We start from the raw sequence: 15,251 nt of genomic DNA, 5'->3' as shown, positions 1-15,251 counted from the left end.
CTCCTCTTATAACACTCCAGTACTATTATATCCTCCAGAGACATTACATCATATGTGTGACTGATATCAGCCGCTCCTCTTATATCACTCCAGCACTATTATATCCTCCAGAGACATTATATCATATGTGTGACTGATATCAGCTGCTCCTCTTATAACACTCCAGTACTATTATATCCTCCAGAGACATTACATCATATGTGACTGATATCAGCCGCTCCTCTTATATCACTCCAGCACTATTATATCCTCCAGAGACATTACATCATATGTGTGACTGATATCAGCCGCTCCTCTTATAACACTCCAGCACTATTATATCCTACAGAGACATTACATCATATGTGTGACTGATATCAGCCGCTCCTCTTATATCACTCCAGTACTATTATATCCTCCAGAGACATTACATCATATGTGTGACTGATATCAGCCGCTCCTCTTATATCACTCCAGCACTATTATATCCTCCAGAGACATTACATCATATGTGTGACTGATATCAGCCGCCCCTCTTATATCACTCCACACTATTATATCCTCCAGAGACATTACATCATATATGTGACTGATATCAGCCGCTCCTCTTATAACACTCCAGTACTATTATATCCTCCAGAGACATTACATCATATGTGACTGATATCAGCCGCTACTCTTATAACACTCCAGTACTATTATATCCTCCAGAGACATTACATCATATGTGTGACTGATATCAGCCGCTCCTCTTATATCACTCCAGTACTATTATATCCTCCAGAGACATTACATCATATGTGACTGATATCAGCCGCTCCTCTTATAACACTCCAGTACTATTATATCCTCCAGAGACATTACATCATATGTGACTGATATCAGCCGCTCCTCTTATATCACTCCAGCACTATTATATCCTCCAGAGACATTACATCATATGTGTGACTGATATCAGCCGCTCCTCTTATAACACTCCAGCACCATTATATCCTCCAGAGACATTACATCATATGTGTCACTGATATCAGCCGCTCCTCTTATATCACTCCAGTACTATTATATCCTCCAGAGACATTATTTCATATGTGTGACTGATATCAGCCGCTCCTCTTATATCACTCCAGCACTATTATATCCTCCAGAGACATTACATCATATGTGACTGATATCAGCCGCTCCTCTTATAACACTCCAGTACTATTATATCCTCCAGAGACATTACATCATATGTGACTGATATCAGCCGCTTCTCTTATATCACTCCAGTACTATTATATCCTCCAGAGACATTACATCATATATGTGACTGATATCAGCCGCTCCTCTTATAACGCTCCAGCACTATTATATCTTCCAGAGACATTACATCATATGTGTGACTGATATCAGCCGCTCCTCTTATATCACTCCAGCACTATTATATCCTCCAGAGACATTACATCATATGTGTGACTGATATCAGCCGCTCCTCTTATATCACTCCAGCACTATTATATCCTCCAGAGATATTACATCATATGTGACCGATATCAGCCGCTCCTCTTATATCACTCCAGCACTATTATATCCTCCAGAGACATTACATCATATGTGACTGATATCAGCCGCTCCTCTTATAACACTCCAGCACTATTATATCCTCCAGAGACATTACATCATATGTGACTGATATCAGCCGCTCCTCTTATAACACTCCAGCACTATTATATCCTCCAGAGACATTACATCATATGTGACTGATATCAGCCGCTCCTCTTATAACGCTCCAGTACTATTATATCCTCCAGTGACATTACATCATATATGTGACTGATATCAGCCGCTCCTCTTATAACACTCCAGTACTATTATATCCTCTAGACATTACATCATATGTGTGACTGATATCAGCCGCTCCTCTTATAACACTCCAGTACTATTATATCCTCCAGAGACATTACATCATATATGTGACTGATATCAGCCGCTCCTCTTATAACGCTCCAGCACTATTATATCTTCCAGAGACATTACATCATATGTGTGACTGATATCAGCCGCTCCTCTTATATCACTCCAGCACTATTATATCCTCCAGAGACATTACATCATATGTGTGACTGATATCAGCCGCTCCTCTTATATCACTCCAGCACTATTATATCCTCCAGAGATATTACATCATATGTGACCGATATCAGCCGCTCCTCTTATATCACTCCAGCACTATTATATCCTCCAGAGACATTACATCATATGTGACTGATATCAGCCGCTCCTCTTATAACACTCCAGCACTATTATATCCTCCAGAGACATTACATCATATGTGACTGATATCAGCCGCTCCTCTTATAACACTCCAGCACTATTATATCCTCCAGAGACATTACATCATATGTGACTGATATCAGCCGCTCCTCTTATAACGCTCCAGTACTATTATATCCTCCAGTGACATTACATCATATATGTGACTGATATCAGCCGCTCCTCTTATAACACTCCAGTACTATTATATCCTCTAGACATTACATCATATGTGTGACTGATATCAGCCGCTCCTCTTATAACACTCCAGTACTATTATATCCTCCAGAGACATTACATCATATATGTGACTGATATCAGCCGCTCCTCTTATAACACTCCAGTACTATTATATCCTCTAGACATTACATCATATGTGTGACTGTTATCAGCTGCTCCTCTTATAACGCTCCAGCACTATTATATCCTCCAGAGACATTACATCATATGTGTGACTGATATCAGCCGCTCCTCTTATATCATTCCAGCACTATTATATCCTCCAGAGACATTACATTATATGTGACTGATATCAGCCGCTCCTCTTATAACACTCCAGTACTATTATATCCTCCAGAGACATTACATCATATGTGTGACTGATATCAGCCGCTCCTCTTATATCACTCCAGTACTATTATATCCTCCAGAGACATTACATCATATGTTAGACTGATATCAGCCGCTCCTCTTATAACACTCCAGTACTATTCTATCCTCCAGAGACATTACATCATATGTGTGACTGATATCAGCCGCTCCTCTTATAACACTCCAGCACTATTATATCCTCCAGAGACATTACATCATATGTGACTGATATCAGCCGCTCCTCTTATATCACTCCAGTACTATTATATCCTCCAGAGACATTACATCATATGTGACTGATATCAGCCGCTCCTCTTATATCACTCCAGTACTATTATATCCTCCAGAGACATTACATCATATTTGTGACTGATATCAGCCGCTCCTCTTATAACACTCCAGTACTATTATATCCTCCAGAGAAATTACATCATATGTGTGACTGATATCAGCTGCTCCTCTTATAACACTCCAGTACTATTATATCCTCCAGAGAAATTACATCATATGTGTGACTGATATCAGCCGCTCCTCTTATAACACTCCAGTACTATTATATCCTCCAGACATTACATCATATGTGTGACTGATATCAGCCGCTCCTCTTATAACACTCCAGCACTATTATATCCTCCAGAGACATTACATCATATGTGTGACTGATATCAGCCGCTCCTCTTATATCACTCCAGCACTATTATATCCTCCAGAGACATTACATCATATGTGTGACTGATATCAGCCGCTCCTCTTATATCACTCCAGTACTATTATATCCTCCAGAGACATTACATCATATGTGACTGATATCAGCCGCTCCTCTTATATCACTCCAGCACTATTATATCCTCCAGAGACATTACATCATATGTGTGACTGATATCAGCCGCTCCTCTAATAACACTCCAGCACTATTATATCCTCCAGAGACATTACATCATATGTGTGACTGATATCAGCCGCTCCTCTTATATCACTCCAGTACTATTATATCCTCCAGAGACATTATTTCATATGTGTGACTGATATCAGCCGCTCCTCTTATATCACTCCTGCACTATTATATCCTCCAGAGACATTACATAATATGTGACTGATATCAGCCGCTCCTCTTATAACACTCCAGTACTATTATATCCTCCAGAGACATTACATCAATAGTGTGACTGATATCAGCCGCTCCTCTTATAACACTCCAGCACTATTATATCCTCCAGAGACATTACATCATATGTGACTGATATCAGCAGCTTCTCTTATATCACTCCAGTACTATTATATCCTCCAGAGACATTACATCATATATGTGACTGATATCAGCCGCTCCTCTTATAACACTCCAGCACTATTATATCCTCCAGAGACATTACATCATATGTGACTGATATCAGCCGCTCCTCTTATAACGCTCCAGTACTATTATATCCTCCAGTGACATTACATCATATGTGTGACTGATATCAGCTGCTCCTCTTATAACGCTCCAGCACTATTATATCCTCCAGAGACATTACATCATATGTTAGACTGATATCAGCCGCTCCTCTTATAACACTCCAGTACTATTCTATCCTCCAGAGACATTACATCATATGTGACTGATATCAGCCGCTCCTCTTATATCACTCCAGCACTATTATATCCTCCAGAGACATTACATCATATGTGTGACTGATATCAGCCGCTCCTCTTATAACACTCCAGCACTATTATATCCTCCAGAGACATTACATCATATGTGACTGATATCAGCCGCTCCTCTTATATCACTCCAGTACTATTATATCCTCCAGAGACATTACATCATATGTGTGACTGATATCAGCCGCTCCTCTTATATCACTCCAGTACTATTATATCCTCCAGAGACATTACATCATATGTGTGACTGATATCAGCCGCTCCTCTTATAACACTCCAGTACTATTATATCCTCCAGAGAAATTACATCATATGTGTGACTGATATCAGCCGCTCCTCTTATAACACTCCAGTACTATTATATCCTCCAGAGAAATTACATCATATGTGTGACTGATATCAGCCGCTCCTCTTATAACACTCCAGTACTATTATATCCTCCAGACATTACATCATATGTGTGACTGATATCAGCCGCTCCTCTTATAACACTCCAGCACTATTATATCCTCCAGAGACATTACATCATATGTGTGACTGATATCAGCCGCTCCTCTTATAACACTCCAGCACTATTATATCCTCCAGAGACATTACATCATATGTGTGACTGATATCAGCCGCTCCTCTTATAACACTCCAGCACTATTATATCCTCCAGAGACATTACATCATATGTGTGACTGATATCAGCCGCTCCTCTTATATCACTCCAGCACTTTTATATCCTCCAGAGACATTACATCATATGTGACTGATATCAGCCGCTCCTCTTATATCACTCCAGTACTATTATATCCTCCAGAGACATTACATCATATGTGACTGATATCAGCCGCTTCTCCTATAACACTCCAGCATTATTATATCCTCCAGAGACATTACATCATATGTGTGACTGATATCAGCCGCTCCTCTTATAACACTCCAGCACTATTATATCCTCCAGAGACATTACATCATATGTGTGACTGATATCAGCCGCTCCTCTTATATCACTCCAGCACTATTATATCCTCTAGAGACATTACATCATATGTGTGACTGATATCAGCCGCTCCTCTTATAACACTCCAGTACTATTATATCCTCCAGAGACATTACATCATATGTGTGACTGATATCAGCCGCTCCTCTTATAACACTCCAGCACTAGTATATCCTCCAGAGACATTACATCATGTGTGACTGATATCAGCCGCTCCTCTTATATCACTCCAGTACTATTATATCCTCCAGAGACATTACATCATATGTGTGACTGATATCAGCCGCTCCTCTTATATCACTCCAGCACTATTATATCATCCAGAGACATTACATCATATGTGACTGATATGAGCCGCTCCTCTTATATCACTCCAGCACTATTATATCCTCCAGAGACATTACATCATATGTGACTGATATCAGTCGCTCCTCTTATATCACTCCAGCACTATTATATCCTCCAGAGACATTACATCATATGTGTGACTGATATCAGCCGCTCCTCTTATAACACTCCAGCCCTATTATATCCTCCAGAGACATTACATTATATGTGTGACTGATATCAGCCGCTCCTCTTATAACACTCCAGCACTATTATATCCTCCAGAGACATTACATCATATGTGTGACTGATATCAGCCGCTCCTCTTATATCACTCCAGTACTATTATATCCTCCAGAGACATTACATCATATGTGACTGATATCAGCCGCTCCTCTTATAACACTCCAGTACTATTATATCCTCCAGAGACATTACATCATATGTGACTGATATCAGCCGCTTCTTTTATATCACTCCAGCACTATTATATCCTCCAGAGACATTACATCATATATGTGACTGATATCAGCCGCTCCTCTTATATCACTCCAGTACTATTATATCCTCCAGAGACATTACATCATATGTAACTGATATCAGCCGCTCCTCTTATATCACTCCAGTACTATTATATCCTCCAGAGACATTACATCATATGTGTGACTGATATCAGCCGCTCCTCTTATAACACTCCAGCACTATTATATCCTCCAGAGACATTACATCATATGTGACTGATATCAGCGGCTCCTCTTATATCACTCCAGTACTATTATATCCTCCAGAGACATTACATCATATGTGTGACTGATATCAGCCGCTCCTCTTATAACACTCCAGCACTATTATATCCTCCAGAGACATTACATCATATGTGTGACTGATATCAGCCGCTCCTCTTATATCACTCCAGCACTTTTATATCCTCCAGAGACATTACATCATATGTGACTGATATCAGCCGCTCCTCTTATATCACTCCAGTACTATTATATCCTCCAGAGACATTACATCATATGTGACTGATATCAGCCGCTTCTCCTATAACACTCCAGCATTATTATATCCTCCAGAGACATTACATCATATGTGTGACTGATATCAGCCGCTCCTCTTATAACACTCCAGCACTATTATATCCTCCAGAGACATTACATCATATGTGTGACTGATATCAGCCGCTCCTCTTATATCACTCCAGCACTATTATATCCTCTAGAGACATTACATCATATGTGTGACTGATATCAGCCGCTCCTCTTATAACACTCCAGTACTATTATATCCTCCAGAGACATTACATCATATGTGTGACTGATATCAGCCGCTCCTCTTATAACACTCCAGCACTAGTATATCCTCCAGAGACATTACATCATGTGTGACTGATATCAGCCGCTCCTCTTATATCACTCCAGTACTATTATATCCTCCAGAGACATTACATCATATGTGTGACTGATATCAGCCGCTCCTCTTATATCACTCCAGCACTATTATATCCTCCAGAGACATTACATCATATGTGACTGATATGAGCCGCTCCTCTTATATCACTCCAGCACTATTATATCCTCCAGAGACATTACATCATATGTGACTGATATCAGTCGCTCCTCTTATATCACTCCAGCACTATTATATCCTCCAGAGACATTACATCATATGTGTGACTGATATCAGCCGCTCCTCTTATAACACTCCAGCACTATTATATCCTCCAGAGACATTACATTATATGTGTGACTGATATCAGCCGCTCCTCTTATAACACTCCAGCCCTATTATATCCTCCAGAGACATTACATTATATGTGTGACTGATATCAGCCGCTCCTCTTATAACACTCCAGCACTATTATATCCTCCAGAGACATTACATCATATGTGTGACTGATATCAGCCGCTCCTCTTATATCACTCCAGTACTATTATATCCTCCAGAGACATTACATCATATGTGACTGATATCAGCCGCTCCTCTTATAACACTCCAGTACTATTATATCCTCCAGAGACATTACATCATATGTGACTGATATCAGCCGCTTCTTTTATATCACTCCAGCACTATTATATCCTCCAGAGACATTACATCATATATGTGACTGATATCAGCCGCTCCTCTTATATCACTCCAGTACTATTATATCCTCCAGAGACATTACATCATATGTAACTGATATCAGCCGCTCCTCTTATATCACTCCAGTACTATTATATCCTCCAGAGACATTACATCATATGTGTGACTGATATCAGCCGCTCCTCTTATAACACTCCAGCACTATTATATCCTCCAGAGACATTACATCATATGTGACTGATATCAGCGGCTCCTCTTATATCACTCCAGTACTATTATATCCTCCAGAGACATTACATCATATGTGTGACTGATATCAGCCGCTCCTCTTATAACACTCCAGTACTATTATATCCTCCAGAGACATTACATCATATGTGTGACTGATATCAGCCGCTCCTCTTATATCACTCCAGTACTATTATATCCTCCAGAGACATTACATCATATGTGTGACTGATATCAGCCGCTCCTCTTATAACACTCCAGTACGATTATATCCTCCAGAGACATTACATCATATGTGTGACTGATATCAGCCGCTCCTCTTATATCACTCCAGTACTATTATATCCTCCAGAGACATTACATCATATGTGACTGATATCAGCCGCTCCTCTTATATCACTCCAGCACTATTATATCCTCCAGAGACATTACATCATATGTGACTGATATCAGCCGCTCCTCTTATATCACTCCAGTACTATTATATCCTCCAGAGACATTACATCATATGTGACTGATATCAGCCGCTCCTCTTATATCACTCCGGTACTATTATAACTAGTAATCATGACCTTATGTCTGGAGTGTTTATAATGTGGTCGCTCATCATCTGCAGGTCCCGTCCTGCTTCATTATCCAGATGCCGCGGTTCGGGAAGGAATATAAGATGTTCAGTAAGATTGTTCCTTCTCTGGAGTTGGACGTCACGGATCTTCTCTCGGATGGTGAGTCTGGAGTTCTCCGTCTTTCACTCTATAGAATAATTACACAAGGTCCAGATTCATTAGAAATGTATAGAAAGTCCTGGCTGCATCTCCTGCTCGACACTGTGCACCGGTGTATGTCTTGTGTTTATGTGTGTATATTGTCTATGTTTTATATGTATGTGTATATATTGTGTGTGTTTTGTATGTGTATATATTGTGTGTGTTTTATATGTATGTGTATATATTGTGTGTGTTTTGTATGCATGTGTATATATTGTGTGTGTTTTGTATGTGTATATATTGTGTGTGTTTTGTATCTGTATATATTGTGTGTGTTTTGTATGTATGTGTATATATTGTGTGTGTTTTGTATGCATGTGTATATATTGTGTGTGTTTTGTATGTGTATATATTGTGTGTGTTTTGTATCTGTATATATTGTGTGTGTTTTGTATGTATGTTTATATATTGTGTGTTTTGTATGCATGTGTATATATTGTGTGTGTTTTGTATGCATGTGTATATATTGTGTGTTTTGTATGCATGTGTATATATTGTGTGTGTTTTGTATGCATGTGTATATATTGTGTGTGTTTTATATGTATGTGTATATATTGTGTGTGTTTTGTATGCATGTGTCTATATTGTGTGTGTTTTGTATGCATGTCTATATATTGTGTGTGTTTTGTATGTATGTGTATATATTGTGTGTGTTTTGTATGTATGTGTATATATTGTGTGTGTTTTGTATGTGTATATATTATGTGTGTTTTGTATGTGTATATATTGTGTGTGTTTTGTATGCATGTGTATATATTGTGTGTGTTTTGTAAGCATGTGTATATATTGTGTGTGTTTTGTATGCATGTGTATATATTGTGTGTGTTTTGTATGCATGTGTATATATTGTGTGTGTTTTGTATGTGTATATATTGTGTGTGTTTTGTATGTGTATATATTGTGTGTGTTTTGTATGTATGTGTATATATTGTGTGTGTTTTGTATGCATGTGTATATATTGTGTGTGTTTTGTATGCATGTGTATATATTGTGTGTGTTTTGTATGCATGTCTATATATTGTGTGTGTTTTTGTATGTATGTGTATATATTGTGTGTGTTTTGTATGTATGTGTATATATTGTGTGTGTTTTGTATGTATGTGTATATATTGTGTGTGTTTTGTATGTGTATATATTGTGTGTGTTTTGTATGTGTATATATTGTGTGTGTTTTGTATGCATGTGTATATATTGTGTGTGTTTTGTAAGCATGTGTATATATTGTGTGTGTTTTGTATGTGTATATATTGTGTGTGTTTTGTATGTGTATATATTGTGTGTGTTTTGTATGCATGTGTATATATTGTGTGTGTTTTGTATGTGTATATATTGTGTGTGTTTTGTATGTATGTGTATATATTGTGTGTGTTTTGTATGTATGTGTATATTGTGTGTGTTTTGTATGTATGTGTATATTGTGTGTGTTTTGTATGTATGTGTATATATTGTGTGTGTTTTGTATGTATGTGTATATATTGTGTGTGTTTTGTATGTATGTGTATATATTGTGTGTGTTTTGTATCTGTATATATTGTGTGTGTTTTGTATGCATGTGTATATATTGTGTGTGTTTTGTATGCATGTGTATATATTGTGTGTGTTTTGTATGCATGTGTATATATTGTGTGTGTTTTGTATGCATGTGTATATATTGTGTGTGTTTTGTATGCATGTGTATATATTGTGTGTGTTTTGTATGCATGTGTATATATTGTGTATGTTTTATATGTATGTGTATATATTGTGTGTGTTTTGTATGCATGTGTATATATTGTGTGTTTTGTATGTGTATATATTGTGTGTTTTGTATGTGTATATATTGTGTATGTTTTGTATGTATCTGTATATATTGTGTATGTTTTGTATGTATCTGTATATATTGTGTGTGTATATATTGTGTGTGTTTTGTAAGCATGTGTATATATTGTGTGTTTTGTATGCATGTGTATATATTGTGTGTGTTTTGTATGTATGTGTATATATTGTGTATGTTTTATATGTATGTGTATATATTGTGTGTGTTTTGTATGCATGTGTATATATTGTGTGTGTTTTGTATGTATGTGTATATATTGTGTGTGTTTTGTATGTGTATATATTGTGTGTGTTTTGTATGCATGTGTATATATTGTGTGTGTTTTGTATGTATGTGTATATATTGTGTATGTTTTATATGTATGTGTATATATTGTGTGTGTTTTGTATGTATGTGTATATATTATGTGTGTTTTGTATGTATGTGTATATATTGTGTGTGTTTTGTATGTATGTGTATATTGTGTGTGTTTTGTATGCATGTGTATATATTGTGTGTGTTTTGTATGTATGTGTATATATTGTGTGTGTTTTGTATGTATGTGTATATATTGTGTGTGTTTTGTATGTGTATATATTGTGTGTGTTTTGTATCTGTATATATTGTGTGTGTTTTGTATGCATGTGTATATATTGTGTGTGTTTTGTATGCATGTGTATATATTGTGTGTGTTTTGTATGCATGTGTATATATTGTGTGTGTTTTGTATGCATGTGTATATATTGTGTGTGTTTTGTATGCATGTGTATATATTGTGTGTGTTTTGTATGCATGTGTATATATTGTGTGTGTTTTGTATGCATGTGTATATATTGTGTGTGTTTTGTATGCATGTGTATATATTGTGTGTGTTTTGTATGCATGTGTATATATTGTGTGTGTTTTGTATGCATGTGTATATATTGTGTGTGTTTTGTATGCATGTGTATATATTGTGTGTGTTTTGTATGCATGTGTATATATTGTGTGTGTTTTGTATGCATGTGTATATATTGTGTGTGTTTTGTATGCATGTGTATATATTGTGTGTGTTTTGTATGCATGTGTATATATTGTGTGTTTTGTATGTGTATATATTGTGTATGTTTTGTATGTATGTGTATATATTGTGTGTGTTTTGTATGCATGTGTATATATTGTGTGTGTGTGTGTGTTTTGTATGTATGTGTATATATTGTGTGTTTTGTATGCATGTGTATATATTGTGTGTGTTTTGTATGCATGTGTATATATTGTGTGTGTGTGTGTTTTGTATGCATGTGTATATATTGTGTGTGTTTTGTATGCATGTGTATATATTGTGTGTGTTTTGTATGCATGTGTATATATTGTGTGTGTTTTGTATGCATGTGTATATATTGTGTGTGTTTTGTAAGCATGTGTATATATTGTGTGTGTTTTGTATGCATGTGTATATATTGTGTGTGTTTTGTATGCATGTGTATATATTGTGTGTGTTTTGTATGCATGTGTATATATTGTGTGTGTTTTATATGCATGTGTATATATTGTGTGTGTTTTGTATGCATGTGTATATATTGTGTGTGTTTTGTATGTATGTGTATATAGTGTGTTTTGTGTGTATGTGTATATATTGTGTGTGTTTTGTATGCATGTGTATATATTGTGTGTGTTTTGTAAGCATGTGTATATATTGTGTGTTTTGTATGTGTATATATTGTGTGTGTTTTGTATGCATGTGTATATATTGTGTGTGTTTTGTATGCATGTGTATATATTGTGTGTGTGTGTGTGTGTGTGTGTGTGTGTGTGTTTTGTATGTATGTGTATATATTGTGTGTTTTGTATGCATGTGTATATATTGTGTGTGTTTTGTATGCATGTGTATATATTGTGTGTGTGTGTGTTTTGTATGCATGTGTATATATTGTGTGTGTTTTGTATGCATGTGTATATATTGTGTGTGTTTTGTATGCATGTGTATATATTGTGTGTGTTTTGTAAGCATGTGTATATATTGTGTGTGTTTTGTATGCATGTGTATATATTGTGTGTGTTTTGTATGCATGTGTATATATTGTGTGTGTTTTGTATGCATGTGTATATATTGTGTGTGTTTTATATGCATGTGTATATATTGTGTGTGTTTTGTATGCATGTGTATATATTGTGTGTGTTTTGTATGTATGTGTATATAGTGTGTTTTGTGTGTATGTGTATATATTGTGTGTGTTTTGTATGCATGTGTATATATTGTGTGTGTTTTGTAAGCATGTGTATATATTGTGTGTTTTGTATGTGTATATATTGTGTATGTTTTGTGTGTATCTATATATTTTTTTTGTTTTGTATGCATGTGTATATATTGTGTGTGTTTTGTAAGCTTTTGTATATATTGTGTGTTTTGTATGCATGTGTATATATTGTGTATGTTTTATATGTATGTGTATATATTGTGTGTGTTTTGTATGCATGTGTATATATTGTGTGTGTTTTGTATGTATGTGTATATATTGTGTGTGTGTGTGTGTTTTGTATGTATGTGTATATATTGTGTGTTTTGTATGCATGTGTATATATTGTGTGTGTTTTGTATGCATGTGTATATATTGTGTGTGTTTTTTATGCATGTGTATATATTGTGTGTGTTTTGTATGTATGTGTATATATTGTGTGTGTTTTGTATGCATGTGTATATATTGTGTGTGTTTTGTATGCATGTGTATATATTGTGTGTGTTTTGTATGCATGTGTATATATTGTGTGTGTTTTGTATGTATGTGTATATAGTGTGTTTTGTGTGTATGTGTATATATTGTGTGTGTTTTGTATGTGTATATATTGTGTGTGTTTTGTATGCATGTGTATATATTGTGTGTGTTTTGTATGCATGTGTATATATTGTGTATGTTTTATATGTATGTGTATATATTGTGTGTGTTTTTTATGCATGTGTATATATTGTGTGTGTTTTGTAAGCATGTGTATATATTGTGTGTTTTGTATGTGTATATATTGTGTATGTTTTGTGTGTATCTATATATTTTTTTTGTTTTGTATGCATGTGTATATATTGTGTGTGTTTTGTAAGCTTGTGTATATATTGTGTGTTTTGTATGCATGTGTATATATTGTGTGTGTTTTGTATGCATGTGTATATATTGTGTGTGTTTTGTATGTATGTGTATATAGTGTGTTTTGTGTGTATGTGTATATATTGTGTGTGTTTTGTATGCATGTGTATATATTGTGTGTGTTTTGTATGTATGTGTATATAGTGTGTTTTGTGTGTATGTGTATATATTGTGTGTGTTTTGTATGCATGTGTATATATTGTGTATGTTTTATATGTATGTGTATATATTGTGTATGTTTTATATGTATGTGTATATATTGTGTGTGTTTTGTATGTATGTGTATATATTGTGTGTGTTTTGTATGTGTATATATTGTGTGCGTTTTATGTAGGTTTGTTTATATTGATTGTTGCGCGGCGAGCTGTTCACCTGTGTGTTCGTCACATGACCAGACCTGCCTCTGTGTGTCCCTCTCTGTAACGAGCTATTCACCTGTGATCGTCACATGACCAGACCTGCCTCTGCGAGTAAACTCTGAAGGTTCCCATTCATTAGAAAGACGGTCTTTATGTATGTGCACCAAAATGTTTTCATTCACTGACAGCAAGTAGACATCTTGAAAATGGTGATAAAAGTCTAAAAACGGGCACCCCCGTATTGTCTACTGATCATGATTTTCCTGTGGACCGTTTGGACTGGATGTTGTCGGATGCCGGCGGTCATTGACGGGATCGGTGTCCTTCATCTCGTGTCTGTCGGTTTTTTATAAGGTAATAGAGGAGAATTCTGGGTAGGAGGCGGAGTTCTTATTTCTGTGTTGTCCATGGCAGGTCCCCGTGAGTGTGTGGTGTGCGGGAAGCTGGCGACCCATGAATGTCCTGAGTGCTTCAAAGACGTGATCCTCTCTGACCGTGGCCCCAAGCAGTACTGCGGCGTGTGCAGTGAACAGGTAATGTATGTGCTTAACCCCTTCATTCACCATGCTGTACATGCACGTCATCTTGATCGCACGATCACCAGCGGGAGTGCGGCTGTGATCCCGGCAATCAGTACTGATCGCTGTGCGGAAAAGAGCAGGGGCTCCTTCTGTGCTGATCAGCATCGTGATCTCTAGGACTGATGGTTAAAGAGGTTGTCCAGAATTAGAAACACAGGGCTGCTGTCTTCTAAAAAAATAGCGCCACACCTGTCCACAGGTTGTGTGTGGCATTGCATCTCAGTTCCATTGAAGTGCAAGCTGCAATACCACACACAACCTGTGGACAGCTGTGGCGCTGTTGCTGGAGGAAAACAGCCCTGTTTCTCTAATTCTGGACAACCACTTTAAAAACGGACAGCCCTGGGCCTAATAAAGACCTCCAGGGCTGCCTAGTATTAGTATCTGCCCTCATAGATGTTCTGTGATATAGACACATGACATTACAGTGAAAAAAAGTGTTAAAAGTAAAAAAAAAATTATTGTATTACACAGACAACACATTGATATGAATGGACAC

The 15,251-nt window shown here is 36.6% G+C and overlaps 1 protein-coding gene across 1 annotated transcript in view; it reads left to right on the top strand.

The window, feature by feature from the left end:
* The window catches only part of LOC142652289 (ubiquitin carboxyl-terminal hydrolase CYLD-like), a 56,762-nt gene that overhangs the window by 38,691 nt on the left and 2,820 nt on the right, over positions 1-15,251 (top strand). The window contains exons 12-13 of the mRNA XM_075827941.1: positions 8,751-8,859; positions 14,586-14,704. Coding sequence (XP_075684056.1) covers positions 8,751-8,859; positions 14,586-14,704 — 228 coding nt within the window. The remainder of the gene's footprint in view (positions 1-8,750; positions 8,860-14,585; positions 14,705-15,251) is intronic.

The sequence above is a fragment of the Rhinoderma darwinii genome, chromosome 5 (genome assembly GCF_050947455.1).
Source record: "Rhinoderma darwinii isolate aRhiDar2 chromosome 5, aRhiDar2.hap1, whole genome shotgun sequence".
In the NCBI taxonomy this organism is placed as follows: Eukaryota; Metazoa; Chordata; class Amphibia; order Anura; family Rhinodermatidae; genus Rhinoderma; species Rhinoderma darwinii.
The sequence above is the reverse complement of the archived record's forward strand: the minus strand, read 5'-3'. Positions and strand labels throughout refer to the sequence as shown.